We start from the raw sequence: 23,786 nt of genomic DNA, 5'->3' as shown, positions 1-23,786 counted from the left end.
ACAATTCCCGAGATCGAGGATTTAAAACCGGAACCAAGAGAATGTTTGTGAATTTTATCAAGGGAAAAGATGTTATTGCCCTTCTTCCTAAGGAATTTGGGAAAAGCTTAATATACCGTTAGCCCCTTTAGTGGAGCATTACATACATCATGACCAAATAGCAGCGATTGGTTAAATTTTTAAAAGTACCCGCCTACCATTGAGCGAACGAATCCTAATGGTGCGATGTCAGACGGTTTCCACGAAGTGACAGCAGCTGATGAATCAGGCTAGGGCTGTAGATCTCTCCAATAAAATGCTCCGATCATTGAGGATATGAAATTCTGGGATCTTGAATTTATATAAACTCTTAAGACTCATAAAGACACATTAAATTAAAACAAATACTATTCAAAGCTTAATTTGAAGCCGTTTTAATAAATAGTCATATAAGTTGTTGGTTAATATATTTGTTATATCGGAAACAATTTTAGAGCAATAAAAATAAAATCAACAAGTACAAGAAAACAGATAATCATGTCGTCATGCGAGGCAAGACAGTTCCACAAGTCCGATCCAGTCAAATCTGGTTCCTGGTCCTGTAAAGATCCTCTGTCCAAAGTCCAACAGACAGTTTATGGTGCTAAATGGTTTCCAAGACAACGCATCGATGAAGACCCAACACAACCAACCTCAAACCACCCCAAAACTCAAAAGGTGCACTGTGGAACATTTCTAGTCGAGCGTCCGTCACCATTTTGTCGCTTGGTTATTGCTTGGCCTTAAAATGTTCAACAGCATTTATCTATCTCCATGGAGACAAGCAGGTGACACCTCCCCAGCCCATGTTACTGGTCAGATCTGTGGAGAGGTGACCCTGTTCACAGTAAGAATGCTGAGTGTTTTCATGGTATTTTAGACCAACAAAAACACCTGAAATTGAATATATACATGAGATAAGTTAGATATGTTTAATGCCATGCTGTTAAACACTCCAGGTAATCCAATATCTCCATGGAGACGAGGCCCCCTGACAGAAAGGTTGCACAGTGCACCTTTATTCCAGCATCAAACCAGGTGACCCTTTTGCTCTATAGTGATGTTAATGCGAGATATAAGACGAGTGTTATAGGCGTGACACAGTAATAAATGGACCTTAAAGTGGTTAGATGGTCTGCTGAACTGACACTTGAGTATTACTGAAGCACTTGTGAAATATCAAATAAACCTTCCTACTAATTAATAACATGTCTAGATCCTTCATTATCGCAGTGTTGTATCATATGTGTTGGATTCTAAGGACAACGATTAAAGGTCTTATATTACACCAAATAGACTTTTGCGATGTTAGAATGCTGGTACGTCATCAAAAACATACCCAGAGTTGTGTTTTGTTTCATTTACACGTCTGAGTAATCCTTTATTATTAGTCTGTTTGTTTTCTTCTTAGTTTTCAAGTTAACAGCTCCGTTTACCTTTAGTTCAGTAGAGATTGGCAGTTCCAGAGTTTAAATTATCCAAATGATTCAAGTGAAGATGTACGGAGTTCAAAAACACAGAGTGGCCATGTTTACAATTCAATTCAATTCCGAATTAATCGTTCTAAATTAAATAGTTCAGAATTTAAATATTCTCCTTCAAGTTTACATAGAAATAATAATTCCGAATTGAAGTTTACATGGAAAACACGTTAAATCAGCTTTATTTAATTCTGCTCAACGACTGGAGCTCTGGAAGGGTTCTGATTCGACAAGGGGTTGGACCGGAAGAAAACACAAACTTCAGCTGCTACTGGCTTTTTTGGCATCTCGTGTCGTCTGTTTGTCGTTATGCCACGGACACAAACATGATAAAAACTTTTTGCAGTCGTTCTGATGATAATTAAGCAGCAGCTCGAGAATTCTCATCAAGCTTTACGTCTGTCAGCTGAGGAGGAGAAGGGAAGGGAGACGCATTTCCAGTATTCAAACATGACATCACAAGGTGGAACTAAGTGTTTTTCAGTTTGAGAGAAGAACTCAGCCTAAATATGCAGGATTTGTGAGTTTAACATGTGTGAATGAAACAAAACACAACTCCAGGTATGTTCGTGATCAAGCATTATAACTATAACTATAAATCAGAAAACAGCGAATAATGGGATTTGCAGATTTGGCAATTCTAAAATTCAAAGTAATAGGCTGATAATCGTAGTAACTTAAGCAATGCATGTTTTTTTTTTCCCACAAGTGCTCCATTCAAACCAGTTTAAAGGCTAAAGCAGTGTCATTTCAAAGATACTAAACAATGTGCTCTACATAAACTAGACCGATTGCATATTGTAAGTGCAAAATATGTGGCTAAATAATGATCAGAACAATAAACAATTGCAATTTTCCTCCATGGCTCAGAAAACTACTCAAAACTCCATGTGGTAATTAATAATAATAACACCATGGTGGCTACTACGTCATAAGGAGAAGTTTGGTCACTTAAAACAGGTCTCATCTTTTGCCCTTAGACTATTTACATTTTTATATGTGCAACTTTAGCATTGTTAAGTTATGTACAAGCTGACTAACCCTTATGGATATTACACAGTATGAATTAACCTGCAGCAACTAAAAGTACAGCCTTAGCTTGACCATCAACGCAGTCAGTAGGCCACTAGATGATCAGTAAAATGTTCCTCTATGCACTTTAAAAAGCACTGCAACACTCCCAAGATGTCATAACCACTTTCTTTCTCATCTCCGCGTGCAGAAACTACCGCCGACCACCGCGCCTTCAAGAGCAGATTAACCAAGATCTCTTAATCCATAGATCGACAAGAGACACTGCTCTGTGTAGTAGTAGTAGTAGTAGCTGTTGTAGTTGTTGTAGTATTTTAGCCCGTTGAGGTTGGGTTAAGTGATCAGAGAGTGGAGTAGAACAGGATATAGGCTGCGGAGGACTTGACGGAGGAGGTGGAGAGCTCGGAAACCTCGTGATCATCGAACTTGTACCAGCGCTGCTTCAGAGCGTTCTTACAGTAGGCTGTGTAGTGTCCGCCATCCAGACCCCCATAGTGATTCTGCAAAAGAGACATAGATAGAAATAAAGTGAAAAAAAAAAAAATTACACCTACAAAAATAATAATTTCACCGATATTGTGTTGTGACATGTATGGTGCTACATGCATGTATTTGTCAAAATCCATATCATGTATAAAAAATATCTCGATATATTTAAAATATCGAGATCTCGGCCACCCCTACTCTTATGCATACTCACGATCTCACTCCAAATCACTAAATCCATTGAATTCTTTATCCTCTGTGTAACTTCTGCACGACCTCCGGAGATAAACCATAGATCCATGATGTAAACGGAGCGCTGCTTCCTCTTCTGCGTAGCTGTTGTCAGACTCAGCATCAGATCCAGTTAGAATTATTCCGTTTTTTCTGAATCCCGACAGGATGGTTTCGGTTGTCACTGAAGTCCATGCTTTGTCATCCATCCAATGACTTCCAGAAAAGTTTCATGGTGCACCCGTTCGGTTGCCGTGAAGCTGTGTTCTCCATCCCCGCTTTCCGCCAATCCCTCACAAGTTTCTCGCTCACTCCAAACTTTCTTTCTGCTGCTCGATTACTGTTTTCGGCTGAGTATTTCACTATTTGCAGCAAGACAGTGGCTTTTTCTACAAGCATGCGCAGTAGAGTGTGAAGTGACAATGTTACAGGAGTAATAGTAGTACTCGATACTGATACACAAGCCTAGAGCGCCCTTTAGTGGCTGTCAGTCTGAAAATTTTAATATATAAGTCGCACCGGAGTATAGCTCACCCAAGGAAAAAGGTTGGAGACCTCTGCCATAGAATGTTGTAATAACGATTTGAACACTGAATCTTAACTCACAGAGACCCCGTAGAGGTTGTACTTCTTCAGGTTCAGTTTGGGTCCGATCACGTATTGACTCAAGTCGAGACAGTCCAGGGGAAAGTCCACCGACGTCTGCAACTTCTGCTTCCACCGGCCCTCGTACGAAAAACTACAATCACAACAAAAGTCAAATGAATACAAATTATCAACGCAAAACAGTCAGATAATCCCAAAAAAATATTTTAATAGATTGTGTTTGCTTTCTAGAATTTAGTTTAGGTTTAGTCCCACTTTAAGGGCAAAGGTACTGACCGTTTTAAGTGCACAAGCAAAATTGGTGGGACCTTCCAGATTTCCAGTTTCTTGGTTGAGTCTCGATGAGCTTTGCAATGTCGACAGAATACTTTGTTGTTGTCTGTGAGCCTTTCCTCTTTAGAGAAAAGTCTAAGACAATCCTGTAAGAGAAAAAAAAAAAAAAGTGAGAATTGTACCTCAAACATTTCGATATAGCCTTTAAAAACATGGGAAAATGTATCAATATAAAAAATAGTAATAATAAAAAACAAAAAAGTTAAATTCAGAAGCACCAAAAACTTCCTCAAATGGGTAGTGCAAATTTTTCTATTCTTCATAAAATTCATGTATTTCCTTTTTGCAATCTTGTAAAGCATCTTAAAAGCTGATTTTTAATTTTCTTTTTATTATTATATTATTATTGGATTAATTAAGTTAAGTAAAGAGGAAAATGATAGGCAGTCTGACATTTGTGCATTTTTGTAAGTGAAGAGTTAACATCATTCGGAGAAAGACCACCAACATATAACGCTATTTTCTGATCTGTGTTGTAATGTTTCCTCATCAGGCCAATATCCAGAGTTGTGTTTTGTTTCATTCACACACATTTAACACACTTTGTGATGTCATGGAACAATACAGGAAGTGCTCCACTGCACCTTCACGAGAATTATTTGGAAAATTTCAGCCCTGGAATAATATCTACTGAACAAAAGATAACAGGTAGCTGTTAACTTGAAAACTACCGCTTCATGAGATAAGCACAAGGTGGAAGAAAAACAAAGCATTTTAACCTTGGGAGATGTAGACAGACTAATAATAAAGAGTTACAGAAACACGTGTGACTGAAACAAAACACAGCTCCAAGTATGTTTTTGATGAGGTAACAACTTTATAAGATGGCTTAATTTATTTAGTAAATGATAACAAATACAGTTAATGATTATCTGAACAGCCGATTAATCACAGTTACTGAAATCAATCATGTCAAGCCCTAAAGCAGATTTCTCATAATTAGATTAGGGTTGGGCAGGTTTATAGTGTATTTAATTGTCATTTGGCACCAACAGTAAGCTTGTCCTTGTCACTCTTGTTTTGTTGTCTAATGTTTAACTTAAAGATGCATTGTGTAACTTTTTTATGCATCCGTCACCTACTTGTTTCCGTGGATATGTCATTGCTCTACCTAGAATGTTCCACAGTATGACATTAAACAGCTCTACCTTACATTTATTAAATTACAGGTGGTTTATAGCTCAAAATTACTGAAAACCAAACCTTGGTCTGGTTTGGTCTCCATGGAGATAGAAAGGGTTAATCCCATACTGTGAAACATTCCAGACAAAGGAATAGCATCTCCATGGAGAAAAGCATTTGACAGACCATCCACCAGAAAAGTTACGCAATGCACCTTTAAATTGAATCTATCTAAACAGAGCCAATGTAACCTGTGTATCTGCAGTGCGTTCTGACCTGTAGGGAGCATTTGGAGGAGGAAGCGAGGGGCAGGGACAGGTACATGAAGGTCTCAAAGGTCCTGGACTTGCGGTGGCAGGTGAGGCACTGCACCGTGGACTTAAACTGTCCCTGGAACAGAGCCACGATGATGGACTCGTTCAGGGCCTTGTGTTTGCTCCACGCCAGATCCGCTGCAGACTGGTCATCGAGATGGTCATTCTCCTCCTCCTTGTAGCGTTTCCTGTTGTCCGCCTGGGACCACACACACACACACACAGAGGGACTTTTAGCTTAGACATCTGAATATTTACAACTTGTACTAATGTATGAGACTGAATGATGTAGGTGTGATACTAACTGTAGGCACTGCTCTGTCTGAAGCCCTGTTACTCAAGTTAGACTTTAACCTGAGCTTCATTTTTAACACAATCTGACCAGAAAGTACTGATTTCACTGAAACTACAGCAGGGAGGTTGATTTGACTTCTTACACATAAAATTACAGTCATTAACTATCTTAGGGTGACCAGATTTTCATAATAACAAAATGGACATAACTGGTGTGGGTTGGTTGGTAATAATAAAATTGTGAGAATTGTGAATTAAGGAAAATTGTTATGCACTTGGCACTGATGTTAGTCAGTTTAGTCACATTTTCTTTGTGTTTTGGTCATTTTTAATCAGCTTTTCTCTATTTTACCTAAACAAATGACAATGTGTGCCTTTCTTTACTGTTGAAAGGTAACAGTCAAAAATAGGGACACTTGGGAAATTAGTTGTATAAAACTGGGACAAATCACTGGTTTTGGATAAATCTACAGGGACACGGGACACAGGCTCAAAACTGGAACTGTCCCAGGTAAATAGGGACGTCTGGTCAATCTAAGTTTTTGGTCACTCTCAGTTTTTTCTAAGTCACGCCCACCATTTTTGTTGAAAACCAAAATGGGTCCATCAACACACGTATTGATCACAGAGTCCTGAAAAGTTTTAAGATGGTCTGACAATAAATCAGGCAGTGTTTGCTTATGTGTGAAATGTGTCACCATGGTAACTGCTAAACATCCTGCCATAGACATTCACGCAGAACACCGTCACAGCGATGTCACTGCAAAGTATCAACAGCAAAACAGAGCTACCACTAAACATTACATTACATTAATATGACTCATCCCTTTGATTTTAATAGCTTATACAATATTTTTTGAGCTGCTGAGCTGCTATATTTGCGCATATTTCTGCAGTCCTAGATCACATGTAAAGACAAATGCCATTAAAAGATCAGATTTATGGATAAATGGTCAAACGAAAGACAAAGTGTGGTAAAGCAGGAGCTGGAGTAATATTCAAATATGTTCAGCGTCTTTTGCATGCAACCCGGACTGTTCCATCTCAAACCAGATGAGAGTGTTTGAACTACAACTGATGTCTGTGGTAAAGGCCATTTCAGCACAAAACAAGGATTTTTATTTGGAAATGTATTAATAAAATGCAATGTGATTTTAGGGCATTCAGTAATGTACAATAACAATATGCTCCAACAATGTAAAAAAAAATCTAACTAGACTTCACCTGTGTAACTAAGCAACAATATTAATACAAGTTAAATACAAGTACCACAGCACATCAAATTGTTTGCTCATTCTAACCCTCTACCAGTACCACCAAACTATTAAACCTATTACCTACCACCACACTGAACTATTTTACTACATTTATAAAACTGAACATGATGAAGCCAACTCCAAATCGGACATGAAGCCCAGACTGCTCAAATTTCTCTCTTATCTAATCTGTCTACCCATGACCAAACCAATCTTTATCCAATATTAAAACAAAAAATCCAGTATAAGACATTTAATAATTGTCATGTAGAAGTCAAGTTTATTCCTCTTAAATCTGATCTCTGCTCCAAACCACAAGTTTTACTGACTCTATAGACTCTCCAATAAAAAGACCCAAGCTGATCATTAATAATAAGAAAATAATGTTAATTAAAATCTGATTCACTGCACAGCTCTATTTCCAAATAAAAATCCACACTTAATGCAGTTTTGTTTTGATCATACACAAAACATCTGACATCACACAAAGGGGATGTGATGAGAGGCAGGACATAAACGCCATTAAAGGTCCTATATCATGCAAAATCCAAACTTTTTAAACGACTTTGGACACCTTAAACTCTGGCTGCTAGATTGAAATTTACAAAGATGCTTGTTAGAGGCAGTTAGAGCATCTACAGCTTTGTGGATTACGCTGTAGAGACCAAATAAATAAGCAGAATAACTTAAAGAGGGGGTATTTAGCTACCAACTATAATAATGTCTTATAATTATCAAAAACATCCACAAAGAGGTTTTAGATGTCATACATGTGTGTATGAGTAATTTAGCAATCTTTCCTCTTCTGGTTAGCAGTAAGATCCTGTCCAATGCTCAGCCCACAAGCAGGATACAAAATAATGTACTACAACTTCACAAACCTGATGCAATGTGCCGTAATTTCATTATAGGGCTGCATGCTGATTGTAATGTGATAATGCTCTGTAGGGGGAGTGACTTAGCATGGAGACAAAGGGAGGCAGGGACTCAGCACGTCAAAAACTTATTAAGCATTTCAGAACACTAGAGGTTAACATGGTGATCTAAATAAGTTATGTATTAGCAATTAATACCCCATAGAAGTCTAATACCCCCTCTTTAAAAACACTGCTCATCTAGAGTTGTGTTTTATCACAGTTCATTTAAACTTAGTATCTTTGAATTACCTTGAAGACTTAACTAACTAACAAAGTAATGTGCTTCTTCCTCACACTCCACTGTAATTGGTTAAACCCACAGGTCGGTCAAACTCAAATCTCTGCAGAGGCTGACCAACAGAAAATGTGGGTGTGAATTAGTTTTAAATCATTATATATGGCGATTTGACCAAAATAGCACAATATCATTAACCTTGCACATAAAAAAAATAGTCAACAGGGAAACTGAAACTTGTTTTTTATCATCTGGGAGACTGACATCACATCACACCACCAATATGAGATCACAACATGGTTAAAAGCTAAAAAAAAAAGGCAATGTTTTGCATAATATAGGCTTTTTAGATGAGCAAGAGAAACCAGGATAGAATAGGTCGATGAGAGGCATGTCTGGGTCCAACATGCAGAGAAAGAAACAGACCACACCACACAGACTCTGTACTTACTCGCTAATATTCCATCAAAATGAAACCAGGCAAAAAGAAAGAAAATCATAAAAACACTAGGTTGAAATATTCAGTGACAATCTGGTTTCGGTACTTTTACAGTGAATAATAGATTTTATAACAGTTTAGCCTGGAATAATTTAACTTGGATATGATTTCATTTCACATTTCGGACTGAACTAATAATTCAAACTTAAGGCCAATCACAGAGGAACAGCAGTGGTAGTAGTAGTGGTAGTAATAGAAGCACCTTGTTGAGATCCTCGTGCAGTCCGTCCATCAGAAACAGCAGCAGCTCTTGTGAATCTTGTTGGTCGTAGGATGAAAACTGTTCATTGATTTTTCCGATGGTGATTTTGAAATCTCTGGGGCTGATGCATTTGTAGAGACCGGCCCACAGCGCCTTCATGATCACCCCAAACTCCTCCGCCACCTCCCCTTTGTGTCCCAGGATGTTAGACCTGCCAGAGGAGAAGGACCAGGTCAAAAACTACAATTATACAGACACTACATACTTCATTATTTGGCACAGATTTAGTATAAAGAGGATATATACATCTATGGCGTATTAATTGTTTACTCATTGCGTATTTTGATAGTCATGGTTTGCCTTTTATTGTTTGGAAAATGCTATAATCATTGAAAACAACATACTGTATTAAAATGTATACTGTAAATAGTGCCACAGTATCATAACACAATCAGTCTATTTATAAAAAAAATTGCCAGGTGCATGCGTTACGTGGGATTGAGACTTGTACATTCTCATGCTGCTAATCGTAAGGAGGGTTTAAAAAGGCTCAGGAGAGATTGGAAGATTACTCAAAGATGCATGAATGACATAAAACCATTTCTGATATGTTTTGGACAAGTTATAATATGGTAGCAATACTGATGTAAAATTATTTAATAATATAAACTAATACAAATCAAAATATGTTTCTTCCTTGTGCCATTTAACTGTAGCAGGAAATTTTCAGTACAAGGCAGTGGGTGGAGACAGGTGATGAGTGAGAACAGAATTTTTCAAAGCAGTGACAATTTGAACGCATGACAACACCGGATTACTCAAACATATGGTTTTGTTGAGTGATTCCTGTAAGTTGATTTAGCATAACACGTGTCCTCTTGACTGACCTGTTGATGTCCTCCATGTAGTAGTTGTTGTTGAAGTAGTCAGCCATGGCAGGAGTGTTACACAGACACTGGAGGATGGAGTTCATGTAACAGGTGTTGCCCAGGTTACGGAGTCCGGTCAGAGACGCACCCATGCCTCCAAAGGTCGGGTTCAGATTTCTAAGTTTGGCAGCGGACGGTCGTACTATTTCCACCTTCTGGTAGACTTTAGTAGCTGTTGGTCTAAAGTAGATAGGACTTGGATAAGTGCTCAGTGCAAAATCACATTTTTTTTTAAATCTATATACAGCAGTGAAACAAAAAGCATTTTTACAACTATGACTCATTAATATATACTGATGATATGAACTATGATACCATTACTTACAGCTAACGCCTTATTGTGAATGTTACTTGAGAGCATTGTCAAAGAAGCTATGGGCTAAAGAAGAAATTATTTAATTATTATTTTTTTATGCAACTCATGACTGTACTATTATTAATATTGAATTTAGGAAAATATGCAATTGTAACCTAAAATACGATGTAACGGAGCTCAACAGTCCCACCCACTTCAAAGTCTGGTTCCAAAAGTTTTTCATTCTTTAAATTTTTTTCACAAACATTTAAAAACATTAAAATATCAAGAGTTTAAAGGCTTTGTGGAGGCTAACCAGATATGTGTCAAGAAGTCCAAAAAGCATGTTTAAAAAGGTCAATAATTTTATGTTTCTGAAACTTTATAAACTGCTAAGTTATGAAAACATTTCACCGAATCTTTTCTGGACTTGTTATGGATATTAATTACCACATCGCCGATTAGACTATATGATGCCTGAACTGTTCATATTAGAATTTTTTGGAAAGTCTATGAGAAAAATTAAGAAAAAATTTACTTCTGGAACCAGAGCAAACTTCAAAGTGTGCTGGACTGTTGAGCTCCATTGTCGTTTTCTTTTACTTGAAACAAATGCGAAATGCATAAACACTCGGTCATACTTGGTCTCTCTGTTGATTGTGGGGATGACAGTAGCAGTGATGGGCGCTGTGGCTTTCTTCTGGGCCTCCTCTCGCAGTTCTTGGCTGATGTCTGGAGACGAGTAGGAGCGCTTCAACTTCGACTGCTCGCGTTCACGTTCGATTTTGGCATCCGGTTCAAGAGGTTTGGGTTTGGCTTTGACGGTGGGCGGAGTCGAGGGCGGAGTCTGGGGGACAGTGACCTCCGGTGGATACAGGTGGACCATATTTGTCGGTGAGTGGTAGTAGCGGTAAGTGCCGGTCACTGTGTCAAGAAACTACAGGGAGAAAAAGTGTATGAGCTGTAGTTCAAACAGTTATCATGTTCTATGTCAAATACAGGGATTTTTTTCCCCATTACAATAAACTATGATAACAGATTGTCAACATTTTCTACTCAACATGTATTTATTATTTGAACATTTTGACCTCTTTGACTTTTTCAGATTCTTGCAAGTCAGAAAAAGGATAGTTGGTAGTTGTATACTGCCATTTTCTATGCAGTCATGCCACAAATGTAGGATTACTTAAAGGTCCTATATTACACATAATTAATTCTTGTAAACTTTCAGCCATGCTATAGTGTTGAACCTCACCAAAAACATACCTGGAGTTGTTATGTTTCATTCACACATGTTTGAGTAATGCTTTATTATTAGTCTGTCAACATCTCCAAAGCTCAAAACACTCAGTTTCAACTTGTGATCTCATGTAGCGTCAGTTTTAACATTAACTGCTCCTTTTATCTTTGAATGAAACAAAACTCCAGGTATGTTTGCAATGAGGAAAACAACATAAAAGGAGAAAATAGCGTAATATCGGACCTATAAATATGTATAAAATCTCTCAAAATACAACTGTGATTAAGCTAATAATGAGGGTATTTTGCATATAAAAGCTAATTTTATGAGATATATTGATATAAATTAACAACAACATAATAACATAAGACCTTTATTCTTTGTAATAGTCAAATTTTACATTTTTACCTTCATCCATCCAACAGGCAGCCCAGGTACACTGCGGCCCATCTCTTCACTTCTTGCTCTGGTCAGTGGCTCCCTCTGTATTGAAAAAAAATAAAATTAAAATTAAAATAACAAAACAAAACACTGTTTGACCCTCCTATAGAGCTATCAAGTACTCAAGGAGTCTTCAAGGAGATTCAATTATCTATGCATTATTCCCATAACCAATAAGCCTTTCTGATAATGGACAATTTTGTGCATTACACTTGCAGATGGAGCAGTAAAAATGCTTGTAATAGAATAAATACATGAAAGGTCAATAAGTTCAGCAGATGAAGGACCTTTCCCCGTAAAACTTACACACTGCACCTTTAAGCCTGTGTTGGTTTTCTTATGTTCAGTATATGAGTAACAGCTTGTCCTGAATTTCCTGTTGTTAAGGTTATGGTAAATGTTACACTTTATTGTCCTCAGCGGGAACTCTGACCTCTACCCATCCTTCGATGTAGGTATTATAATACAAATATAAAAGCCCAATAAAACATAACTAAGAGAGAGAGAGAGAGGTACTTTATTGATCCTGAGGGAAATTCAAGAAAGGCTAAAAGAGGGTTGTCAAAAGTATATAAAATTAGTTACTGACAGATACTAAAATTAGTTTTGAAACTAGAATTTAAGCAAGTATTTATAATTTTTTTTTTAAATGACCTTCCCTGAACAGTTTCTTATTGGGTTTTATCAGAACTAATGTAACTAATGTAAGACCACATGGTATTTGTGTTAAAAATATTACAAAATTGTCTAAAAAAAGATCTTTGAAGATTATCATTGGGTATCAACTTTTGTACAGAATATCAAATTGAATCTATAGCATCAAATGATTCCTCTTGTGGATCAATAAAGTTTGTCTAAGTCTAAGTCTAAGTATCTAAACAGTATTTGAAATTTTAGTATAATGCCAAAACTACTCCAAAAGCAGGTTCATATTTTCTATCATTACCAATTTTACTGTAACAAAACAAAAAATACACTGTGTTTTTTTGTGCTGTGTGAACAAGAAACACACCTTAATTTCACTGACGAGGTGGTTTGGGGCGGGCGAGTCCAAGGACATGCTTTTCGAGGGCGTGTCAGCGTTTGCATCTTTTCCTCTGCGCTCTCTCTCTCCTCTGCTGTCCTCCACCTCCTCCGCCTTCTGTCGCTCCAACTTCTTCTTCTCCTTCTTCTCCTCTTCCTCCTCCTTCCTCTTTTCGCTGTTCTCTCGTTCAAGTCTTTCCTTTAGCTCCCTCTCTCTCGTCTCCTGCTCCTGTCTAGCCCTCTCCACCTCTGCTGTGGCCTCTGCGTTCATTTGACTCTGGGTCACGGGGGGTTTGACGGAGCGGTTCGGTATCAGGGGTCCGTTTTGGGTCGACTCTTTGGCTGCACCGTTCACATTGGGTTTAGGTTCTTCTACGATTCTCACAGAGGGCTTCTTGGCGCGATCAAACTGACAGAATAAGAGATTTTTAATTACCAAGATTTAGTTACCAATATGAAAACATTATTGCTATTATTTGTAATCTGCTTTAATACAAAAGAATCAGTATACAAAATCTGCTATATTTCAAATAAAAAAAAAGCACACTATGGCATAAAAATATATCAGTTTCCATGGAGACAATCAGGGGATGTCACATGGCCAAATTATGGATCAGATCTGCAGAGAGACAACGCCACTCACAGAAAGAATGCATGTTTTGATATTTGACATTTGCATTCTCCGTACAGTCATCCCTTTGTAGTTTTAGGTTTTAGAATAACTACACAAACTACAAATAAACTTAAGTAAAGCATGAACAAATACTAAATTCATAATGAACAGATTTACATATTAACAATGATTCAGGATTAGTAAATTAATTAAGGAGTTAGGGTTAAGAGATAGGGCTAGTGTTTTAATTTAGAAGATTTTAAGCCTAAATAATTCTTAATAAACGTATTGTTAATAATCATGTGTGTTAATAAAGTATTGTCTTGCCATGAAAAGTGTAATTTTAAAGTACTGCCTAGTTTTGTCCATCATTGTATACAGGCTTCTCCATACATGATGTGCATTAAATACCTGGGGGAATGTTTTGGTTACGACAGGCGCCTGGCCGGTTGGACCTGAGTTCTTGCTGAGCTCTGGTCCAGTCCTGTCCACTGCATCGGCGTGTCTGTCCGTCATGGTGGTCTGTGGGGGCTGTGTGTCCGTCACTGTGGTCTGAGGGGGTGGGGCATTTGCACAGACCACACCGTTCACCATCGGAGGGGCAGAGGGTTCCACCGGCTCAGGGAGGACCTGGGGCTCGGGCTGGGGAGGTGGTGGAGGCTTGGGGTCTTCAAGAGAGGGGTAGCTAAAGTTCACTGGGAAAAATACACAAGAAAGGGTTACTAAGGGTTGCCCTTTACAGTTGCTCTTGCCTAACAAATCCAAAATGTTGTCTCTGTGGTTTTATACAAATTATGAGAGCTTTATATCTTTATATTTTATACAGATATACCCCTCTGTCGCGTTAGAACCAAACATGGTCGTCTAATCAGATTAGTTTTTTCTTGATTTTCAGTGAAGCATGCGAAACGGAGCTCATTGGTCACCTATTATGAATAAGTTAACATTTCTCTCGCCTCAGATAAACAAATTTAAGTGCTTCTATCACTGATTCTGCAGCAACCAACCATGTTTTTCAATCCCATGTGGGTCCTTGAATGGCTAATCCACCCGTAAATCATGCCCCTCTGAGGGAGATTCATCGGTGACCAGACTCACATTTTTGTAAAGTATAGATGAAGTGTGTATTCTGGATCCCAGGTAGCACTTGTGCATTCATCAAATCAAAATTGGAACTAAATCTGGACTAGACAAGGACTAGATAGACCAAGAAATGAAGAAACAAGAACTAAAATGGTCTCACACGTGAACGCAGGAACAAAGAATTTATAGTAATATCCCTCCATAATGGACCGAAACATGGAATGTGCTGGAGGCTTTGTACAAGTGGGGAACACGTTTGAGCCACAGCTAACAATCCTGTCTCTTCTTGTGATTACTTGAAAATGGGAGGAATCAAGTAATGGAGTTTTAAAATGTAAAAAAAGGAAAGCAAACAGTTTATTCCTCTCAACTTTTACCCATTTTTGGCCTCTTTTGCCTTCACACACCCATCAAAATTAGCACTTTGGTTTGGTTTTGGTATCAACCAAACTAACTTTTGTCCAGTCGACAAACTGAATTTTCTCCTCGCCACAAAACAGAAAAAATATAGCCAAAACTGGATGACTGACTTAAAAGAGAAGCATAATAATAGCCAGCACCAAGGACCACTTAAGTATTTGCCTGTACCCCCAGTACCACCAGTAACAAAACAGGTCTAACCCAGCAGTACACCAGGTCTAAAACAGGTCTAAAACAGGTCTAAAACAGGTCTAAAACAGGTCTAAAACAGGTCTAAAACAACACTAAACCAGGTCCAAACCAGGTCCAAACCACCATTATACAAGGTCTAAAACATGTCTAAAACAGGTCTAGAACAGGTCTAGAACAGGTCTAGAACAGGTCTAGAACAGGTCTAGAACAGGTCTAGAACAGGTCTAAACAAGGTCTGAAACAGCACAATATCAGGTCTAAACTAGGTCTGAAACAGCACAATATCAGGTCTAAACTAGGACTACCATGACCTGAGTAGTTCTAAAGAAGGACTAACCCATATAAACAGAATTACAGAAGACCCCATGTACCACCTCTCTGAGAAACAATGATACAGTGGATATTACATATATTTTCTTAAACCCGCAGTCCTTACATTGAGGCAGTGTGTTGGTGAAGGTTTGTCTCGGGGGTTTGACTTTGGAGTTTGTCGAGTACATTGGATAAAAGAGAAGCCAGTTCTCGTATCCTCCCTCCAAAACCAGGGGCTCACTGCGCAGGATCGTTATACTGTCCCACTGTGAACAAAAGGAACAAATACCAATGAACAATATGTAATAAAATAACAATTACATACATAAGATTTGTAAGTTGTGCTTCTAAGCAGGAAAACTTCCTCCAGCTCCTAACTAACTAAGAAGTCCTTACATTTACAATTTGCATTTACAAACAAACAATCTGGCTTTCTAACTAACTAAGAAGTCCTTACAATTTACAAAGAACAAGGACAATATAAGATTTGTAAGTTTGTACTTCTAAGTCAAGGATGCCCAGACTTCCCTTTCCACACACACTTCCTCCAGCTGTTCATGTCTGACTAAGAATCTCCAACAGTGTAAAACTGGACTCTTGCAACTAATTATTTTTTCAATCTTTGAAACATAAAAAGCACTAACAAATTATTACATTATATAAATAACAATAGAAATTAAAAAATAAAGTAATATAGTAAATATATCTCTGCTATATACAAGAGGTAGGTAAAGATAAATAGTGCAAAGATTAAATAATGACAGGACAAAGGGCTTTCTGTACAATTGTATGGAGAGTGGTATGAATTTAGTCCTGTATCTCTCATTGTTTGAGCGGAGCTTTAGGAGCCTGTAGGAGCCTGTTGGAGAAAGAGCTCCTCTGTTCCTCTATTTCCAAACCATGAACAGTGGTAGGAGGTATTTAGACAATATTTGGTATAGCTACTTTAACATTTAGAGTTGCTGTTATGAATAATGTATATTTTGGCGATAACATATTCTAAAATAGAAAAAAATCTCACCACAAATAGTGCGTCTTTGAGGCTCCGCAGAGTGTTGCCGAGGGCCAGGTCTGAGACGGAGCTGAACCAGTCAAGTAAAACGATGTAATCCACAAAACCTCTCCTCCTCCAGGACTCTTTGGACACCTCCGGCAGCTTCACCTCAATCTGATTCACAGTGATTCTGGAGAAGACAAAATCAAATATATGAACAAATACCAATTATAATGTAGCACAGTACTGTAGTGTCTCTCAACTTTTCATACCAAGTACCACCAAAGAAACAATCTGGCTTTCTGAATACTACCAGATCTGAACCAGGTCTATAACAGGACTATTCCAGGTTTTATCTGGTGCTAAACCTGGTCTAAATGTGGACTAGATCATTTCCAGTAAAGCTCTAAACAAGACATAGTTATCCAAAGAAGTGGATAAAATGAACTCTAAATTAGGCAAACCCACAAACTGAAGAGCTGTCCAAGGAACACTGAATTATACAATACTATTTTTTTTCTGTGAAACACTGAGCACCACTACCTGCTTGCCTACATAGAGATAGATACATAGATTATCTATAGATTGCCTACATAGATTTTTTGCCTGACATGCTCCACCTGACATCACGCAGTATGGCATTAAAAAGATATATTTCCATGGAGACAGGCAGATAGCACGAAGTAGGTCAGATCTGTGGAGAGGTGACCCTAACTCACAATAAGAATGCATCTTTTTCAAGATAATTCTGTAGCAATTAAACACCTGCAATTGAAAAAAAGCAAGATAAAATCAACTTAACGCCAATATATCATAAATAAAATATATATAAACTCATACTGTGGAACATTCCTGTCAAAGCAACTAACATCTCCTTCAGACATGCAGGAGGCACACCAGAAAAGTTGCACAGTGTACCTTTAAAGCAAAGATTCCTATTACAAGATTTGCAGATTTTAATATAAAAATGACTATTAAAAAAGAGTGGTGGTGTACTGATATTTTGTTCAGTGCACAGGACAATATCTTCTTAATTATAATTTCAACCTTTGTCAACTGCGACCATTCAAACTGGGATTGTGTTAAACTTTGATTTGTCAGGCAATTGAGGGTGCTGTGTTTTCATATTTAGCTATTTCTCTAAATGTCACCCCTCACAGGTTTTTGTTCTTTCTCTGCCCCATCCCAACTGTTGTGGTTGTTACCCCGGGGTGATGGCCTCCTCTGGGACGCTGATGCAGGTCTGAGTTGGGACCTGGATGTGGGACTCTTCGAAGTCTTTAAGCGGCCGCGCGTCCATCACCATCAGCGAGATCGCCTGGTCCCTCATCAGAGCAAACAGTTTCTCTGCCGTGATGCCCCCTGCTGGCGTCACCGCTGGAGGACAAGAAATGATTTTACTTCCAAATGCCCGTGTAAATTTATAAAAACATTAATGAATTGGCACATGCACATCTGGAGTTAAAGGTGCACTGTGTAACAGGATAATTAAGACTGATAGTTATTGGGTTGCTCGATTACGCCAGTAAACGCAAATTTAGTCATTGTCTGACTTTAATATTTGCATTAATACTTTATCTTTGGACAGTTTATTAATTGGATTCTAAATGGGTCAATACAAGTACTTAATTTTGAACATATTATATTTGAATATAATATACTTTTTTTTTACTTTATTGTGGAAGGTTAATGTAGATAATTAGTTGCTCTTCAGGGGACTAATAAGGTTTTCTGATTGCGATAATTGTACTTTAATGTAGGAGTCAAAATGCCTCAAAATGTGACTAAACTTCCTTTGTGGTAGCACAGTTGATTAAGCGAAAATCCCATTCATTTATGTGGAGAATTTGAGAAACATTTCTACACTAAAATCTGATATAAAGTAAATTGATTTGTTTAAAATGTTCAATGTTCATGCGTACCAACAAGTCAAATAATGCACCAATTCCCTGGGATGGCTTTGTAGTCCTTGTAGAACTTATTTGCTGTGAGATCGAGAGCCCCATGCCAAATAATACCACCCAACCTAGAACAAGTAAACCTAAATAACCCAACCCAACCTAAATAAGTTGAATAATACACTTACCTTTTGGAGTTGCATTCTTTATTTCATTCTGTCCATCCTTTACCTGAAAAACAAGATTAAAAGAATAAGTAACTAGTTTCAAGGCAATCTGAATTAGACTATTTGACATTGTTATTACAGTCTGTTATTAACACTGTGTGGTTTGTAAGCCATGAAGTCACAGTCATTAATTATTCAGCAGCTCTTATAAACAATGCACTGTATTTTGACATGATGCGGGATTTTAAAGTTAAATCAGCTCTGTCACACACGCACACATATTCAAATCAGCTTGGTTGGTGAGGCAAATGACATTGAGTGTACATGAAAAGGGTAAATGGTCACAAGCATATAGGGCTCAAACCATTTTCTAAGGGTAAATCAAGGACAAAAGCAACAAACATTAATGGTACTGTATTACGCAAAACTTATTATTGTGAGCTTTAAGCCATGTTATAATGTTGTTACCTCCTTAAAACACACCTAGAGGTGTGTTTTGTTTCATTCACGCAAGTTGATGATCTGAACGTTTTATTATAAGTCTGTCTATATCTCCAAACCTCAAGATGCTCTCTTCCACCTTGGGATGTCATGTAGTGGTAGTTTTCAAGTTAACAGCTACCTTTTCACTTCAGTAGAGAGTGGCAATTCCAGGGCTGAAATGATCTAAATTATTATATAATTTAGTATATTATTATACTTATTCTAGTGAACCTCTATCACCACATGACACCAGAGTGTTTTCAGGTTAGAGAGAGGAACTTTAAAATACTGTGCATATGCAGGGTTTGTGTGTTACGCATGTGTGAATGAAACAAAACACAACTCTGGGTATGTTTTTGATGAGATAACAACATTAGAACAGACCAAAAAATAGCAAAATATGGGCCCTTTAAAGACATATAAATCCTATGACTTGACTTACTTGACTTACTTGACTTATTGTTCAATCAAAAAATTATCATGAGAACTTTTTCTTTGGACAAATGGGGATTTTTTGTTATCTTTCTGCACTAAGATTTGAGCTTCTTCTGACTCATTTTAATGTAGATATAAACTAAACATTTACATGTTTCATGTTTCATCGCTTTGTTGAGGCTCATGTTTTTTACTGATATTGCAAAAGTAGAAAAGTTGTTTTGGTTAAATCCTGCTTTAACATTACTGTGTCAGTGGTATAAATTAGATGAAATATTTTAGTCTATATTTTCTTCATGAGTATAGTGCACTTAAATTTGTTATTGTGACAGGTCTAAAGAAACATGCTTTCTGGATATTAGCTATAATATGACATATGCAGGTTATTTTACATTTTGTTCATTTTAAATCAGCTTCTGGGTCAAAACTGGAGAGCTTATTTCCTCAAACCGTCATCATAACAAAGCTCTACTCTACCAACACCAATGGAAACAGTTCACAGAAACAGCAGTGGCCGTGTATGGGGGTATAGGGAAAAACAGGATTTTGTTTTGGAGCAATACACCTTGAATGCAGGGCAATAAACATTACTCAAACATGTGTGATTTAATTTGAGCTTTGGAGATGTAAACAATAATAAAAGGTTACTCAAACATGTACAGATGAAACAAAACCCAACCCCAGGTCTGTTTTTGATGAAGTAACAACATTTTAACATGACTTAAAGCTCACAAGAGTCAATTTTGTGTAATATAGGACCTTTAAATTAAGAGGGAAACCATTATGAACATTCTTAAAAAGAGATTTTGAATAATATGTCTAGTTGAGCTGAATAATAAACACTAAGGGGGTTTTGGTGTACACTGAATACAATAATGCCAAATGGACAGTGCTTTCCTTGTGCTCAAATTGTCCAATAAATCACAGGAAATGGCCCGTATTTAGTTTCAGCAACCACAAATTTGTATTGAACAGGGACTCAGCTGGATCAATGCTCTGCTGTAAGAGTTTAAATATTCATATCAAACAGAACTTATTGATTATTTGACTGGTGTACCTTCTTAATGTCCTTTTTGCCTGTCGTTTTGGGAGAGGATCGACCACTCTCTTTCTCTGTTATCTCCTCCTTTCTCTTCTTCTCTTCCAGTCTCTCTTTCTCCTCAAGTTTTTTGCGCACCTCAACTTCCTCATACCTGAAATTGTAAAGAAAATATTCAACATACAGGTTTGACATACCATTCATCTTAAGCTATAACAACACACACTCAACAAACTAACCTGAGTTTGAGACTTTCTGAGAGTTTCTCTGCTTCTTCAATGGCTTTTTTAATGCTGTTTGGTCCCAGCATTGTCATAAAATAGTCCTATGTATAAAAAAAGATACACTTATTTTTTTATTGGATATATACAATAGAAATCTTTAACAGAGTAAAGAAATGGATAAGTTAAATAAAATAATAGAATAGAGTATTTAAATATGACTTATTTAAAATAGAGCTTTACCTTTAAGTAACTATATGTCAATATAAAGTAAAAACAGTAAATAGTTTCATTTAACATTCGACTAAAGAATCATCACCTGTTGCTGTTTGAAGTCTGGTCTCTTTTTAACAACATCATAGACTGTTAAATATTTCATATAAACACATAAGCCTTCTCCTCATCTCTGTCCAAACGGCACTCCTCCGCTGCCTTGAAGAGTTTACAGGCACTCTGGACATAACTGCAGCACAAGAAAAACAAATGGAAATATAAATACTGTTTCAAAAAGGCAGATACCATAACTGTAGTAACTTATAACCTGTTGTATATCGTCAAAATATATTTACTATTACCACTTATATATATATATATTTTTTTTTTTGCTCTTTGTTTTTATATTTATTGTGATGTGTCCAAATAATTTTCCTTGTGGATCAATAAAGTTTGTCTAAGTCTAAATAAGTCTAAGATACCAATTACGAAATTAATTTTTTAGCAGTAGAATGTGATTTTTATATACAGAATAATAGAGCTTTCTTAGTCTTAGCATGAGGTCTCATATTTGTGATGAAGCTCAAAACCATCTGATAAAGCTCAAAATCATACTAAAGCTACTCGGGAAAGCTTTCTTTTCTTTTTTTAGCATTGATACCTGCTCAAATGAGTATCTAGTTTTCAATATTAGTTTTAGTATTGGTTAGTATTATCCCTAATTTTGACAACCCTAGTGTTAATGTGGCTTGTGGCTTGTAACATTCAAATGACAAACAGTCCTACCACCCATTTCCCTGGAAGGTAGCACGAATTTTGTTTTCGGGCCTACCTCCTGGTGTTGATCTTGTCTGGTTTAACCTCTGCCTTCTTGTTTAGGTCACCCAGAGACGTGGACAGGTACAGTTCCTTGGGGCCGGTGGACACTGAAGGCATCTTGGCAGGTGTTTTCAGTCACAGCTCAAGCGCAGTGGGCATTTAGGAGTGTATAGAGGCCCACGACATCTATTTAGAATACAATGTGGTCAGCCTATCACATATGTAAAGAGTGAACAAAAACATAGATATAGAAGAAGCCAAGAAAACAAGAAAGGTACAGTTGTTTTTACTGATCGCTCTGAGCGCCTTACACAAAACTGTACTGTTTGACTCTTTAAAGGTCATTTCGTTGTTTTTTTTCTATGATAATGACAATAAAATCTTGAGTCTTACAATCACATTATTAACATTACATATTTGCACAATGTTATAGCAGCCCACCACAAAACAAACGTAAAGGTAAACAGTCCGATGGCAATTTGAGCTTGACAAAACTTAACACTTAGGTTAAAAAAATAACCTTAAACTCATTCTTAATACATTGCTCCGGTACATTCAGGCTGTGATTTACAACGTGATTTATGACTGTAATTATGCATGTGTAATGTCAACATCACATAGTTTGAAGGCTAATGTTAGCGTTGTTTTGACAGGTCCTTAGCTCGTTTTTGCGGATAAATACAAAAATACACTGGCAAATATAAAGAAGTATCAACGCGAGATTTGAGTCAGGGTCATGCTGGTGTGTAATCTGTAGTTTTTAGCATATTTACTGACTCTTGTGTTAGTCTGTAGTTTTATTTCCAAGCTACGCAAAGGAATCACGCAGTTTAGCATTAGCATTAGCCGCTAAAGCCATTTAACTAGAGGACAGGAAGTACCAGGCACAGACAAGACACATCACAGCGTGTAACTGATGCCCAAACAGCTAACACTCCTAAATTAAACGATTAAATTACAAATGTTTCATCTGCGCTCACATAATTACCTCTTTCGGGACCGCTGTTTACACTTTAGCCACTTTTTTGGAGCTGGTTCCTGATTCTTTCCCTCTGTTCTTCTTTGTGGGCCAATTTCCGGTAGCACTCTAACCGCTCACTTGCGTCCTCTGGCGTCCTGTACGTGTAAAATCAGCAATAATAACACCGAGCTCTGCTGAATGTTAAAAGGTAAAATGGTAAATATCACATTTTCATACAGGGCTTTTCCACCTTTAAGGCACTCAAAGCGTTTTTACAACAAGGAACTACTCACCCGTTCACACACACAATCATACACCAGTGTACACAGACACTAGGGGTAAGGTGGGTTAAGTGTCTTGCTCAAGGACACAAAGACAGTATTCACCTGTGGGAGCAGAAATCGCACTGCCAACCTGTGAGTCAGTGGATCTGAGCGCTCAACCAGTGATGTTTGTGTCGAGAGCAGGATTCAAACCTCCAACCTTTAGATCAGTTCAATGAGTTCAACAAATGTTCTTACCAACTGAGCTACTGTCGCCCCATGTTACATCTTATTACAGTTTAAAAGCACAGTTTTAATGATAATAATATGAATAATAATATTTTTATATTATTTATTCATTTTCATTTTGCATTGAACTCACCTACATATACGTTTGAGAGCACCAAGGCCGTCTTATCTGTTGTTCTGCTAATTATCTACCTTATGTGATCTGAACACAAGGTTCATTGTGATAGTAAGACCTTGTACTCTGCCAAACTGTAACTTTATTATTGTACATTTGTAACCTTTTTTTGTTTGTTTGTTTAAATTTAATCATAATATTAATATACTATATCATTAATACTAAGTCAGTTCAGTCAATCAATAATACTACTAAAACTTATTGTTGAACATTATTTCTGTGATTTCTTCTAATTAGCAAATCAAATTGTTACATGTAGACCTAAATCTAAATCTTGTCTTGTCTGTAAAACAAA

At 37.3% G+C, this 23,786-nt stretch overlaps 1 protein-coding gene across 1 annotated transcript; it reads right to left on the bottom strand.

Annotated features, from left to right (window-relative positions):
* Positions 1-397: 397 nt before the first annotated feature.
* Positions 398-22,922, bottom strand: usp8 (ubiquitin specific peptidase 8). Its single transcript, XM_020938879.2, is given in 20 exon segments — positions 398-3,031; positions 3,855-3,987; positions 4,131-4,273; positions 5,586-5,822; positions 9,027-9,237; positions 9,914-10,135; positions 10,892-11,187; positions 11,899-11,973; positions 12,944-13,363; positions 13,979-14,262; positions 15,699-15,840; positions 16,596-16,758; positions 17,774-17,945; positions 18,655-18,697; positions 20,609-20,744; positions 20,830-20,915; positions 21,131-21,195; positions 21,198-21,274; positions 21,857-22,029; positions 22,832-22,922. Coding segments are annotated over 19 exon segments (3,168 nt in total). The 5' UTR covers positions 21,961-22,029; positions 22,832-22,922; the 3' UTR covers positions 398-2,872.
* Between the last annotated feature and the right edge of the window lie 864 nt (positions 22,923-23,786).

The sequence above is a fragment of the Boleophthalmus pectinirostris genome, unplaced genomic scaffold, assembly GCF_026225935.1.
Source record: "Boleophthalmus pectinirostris isolate CB_2022bp ecotype Guang Dong unplaced genomic scaffold, ASM2622593v1 HiC_scaffold_19, whole genome shotgun sequence".
NCBI lineage: Eukaryota > Metazoa > Chordata > Actinopteri > Gobiiformes > Gobiidae > Boleophthalmus > Boleophthalmus pectinirostris.
Note: the sequence above shows the minus strand (reverse complement) of the source record. Positions and strands in the feature narration are given on the sequence as shown.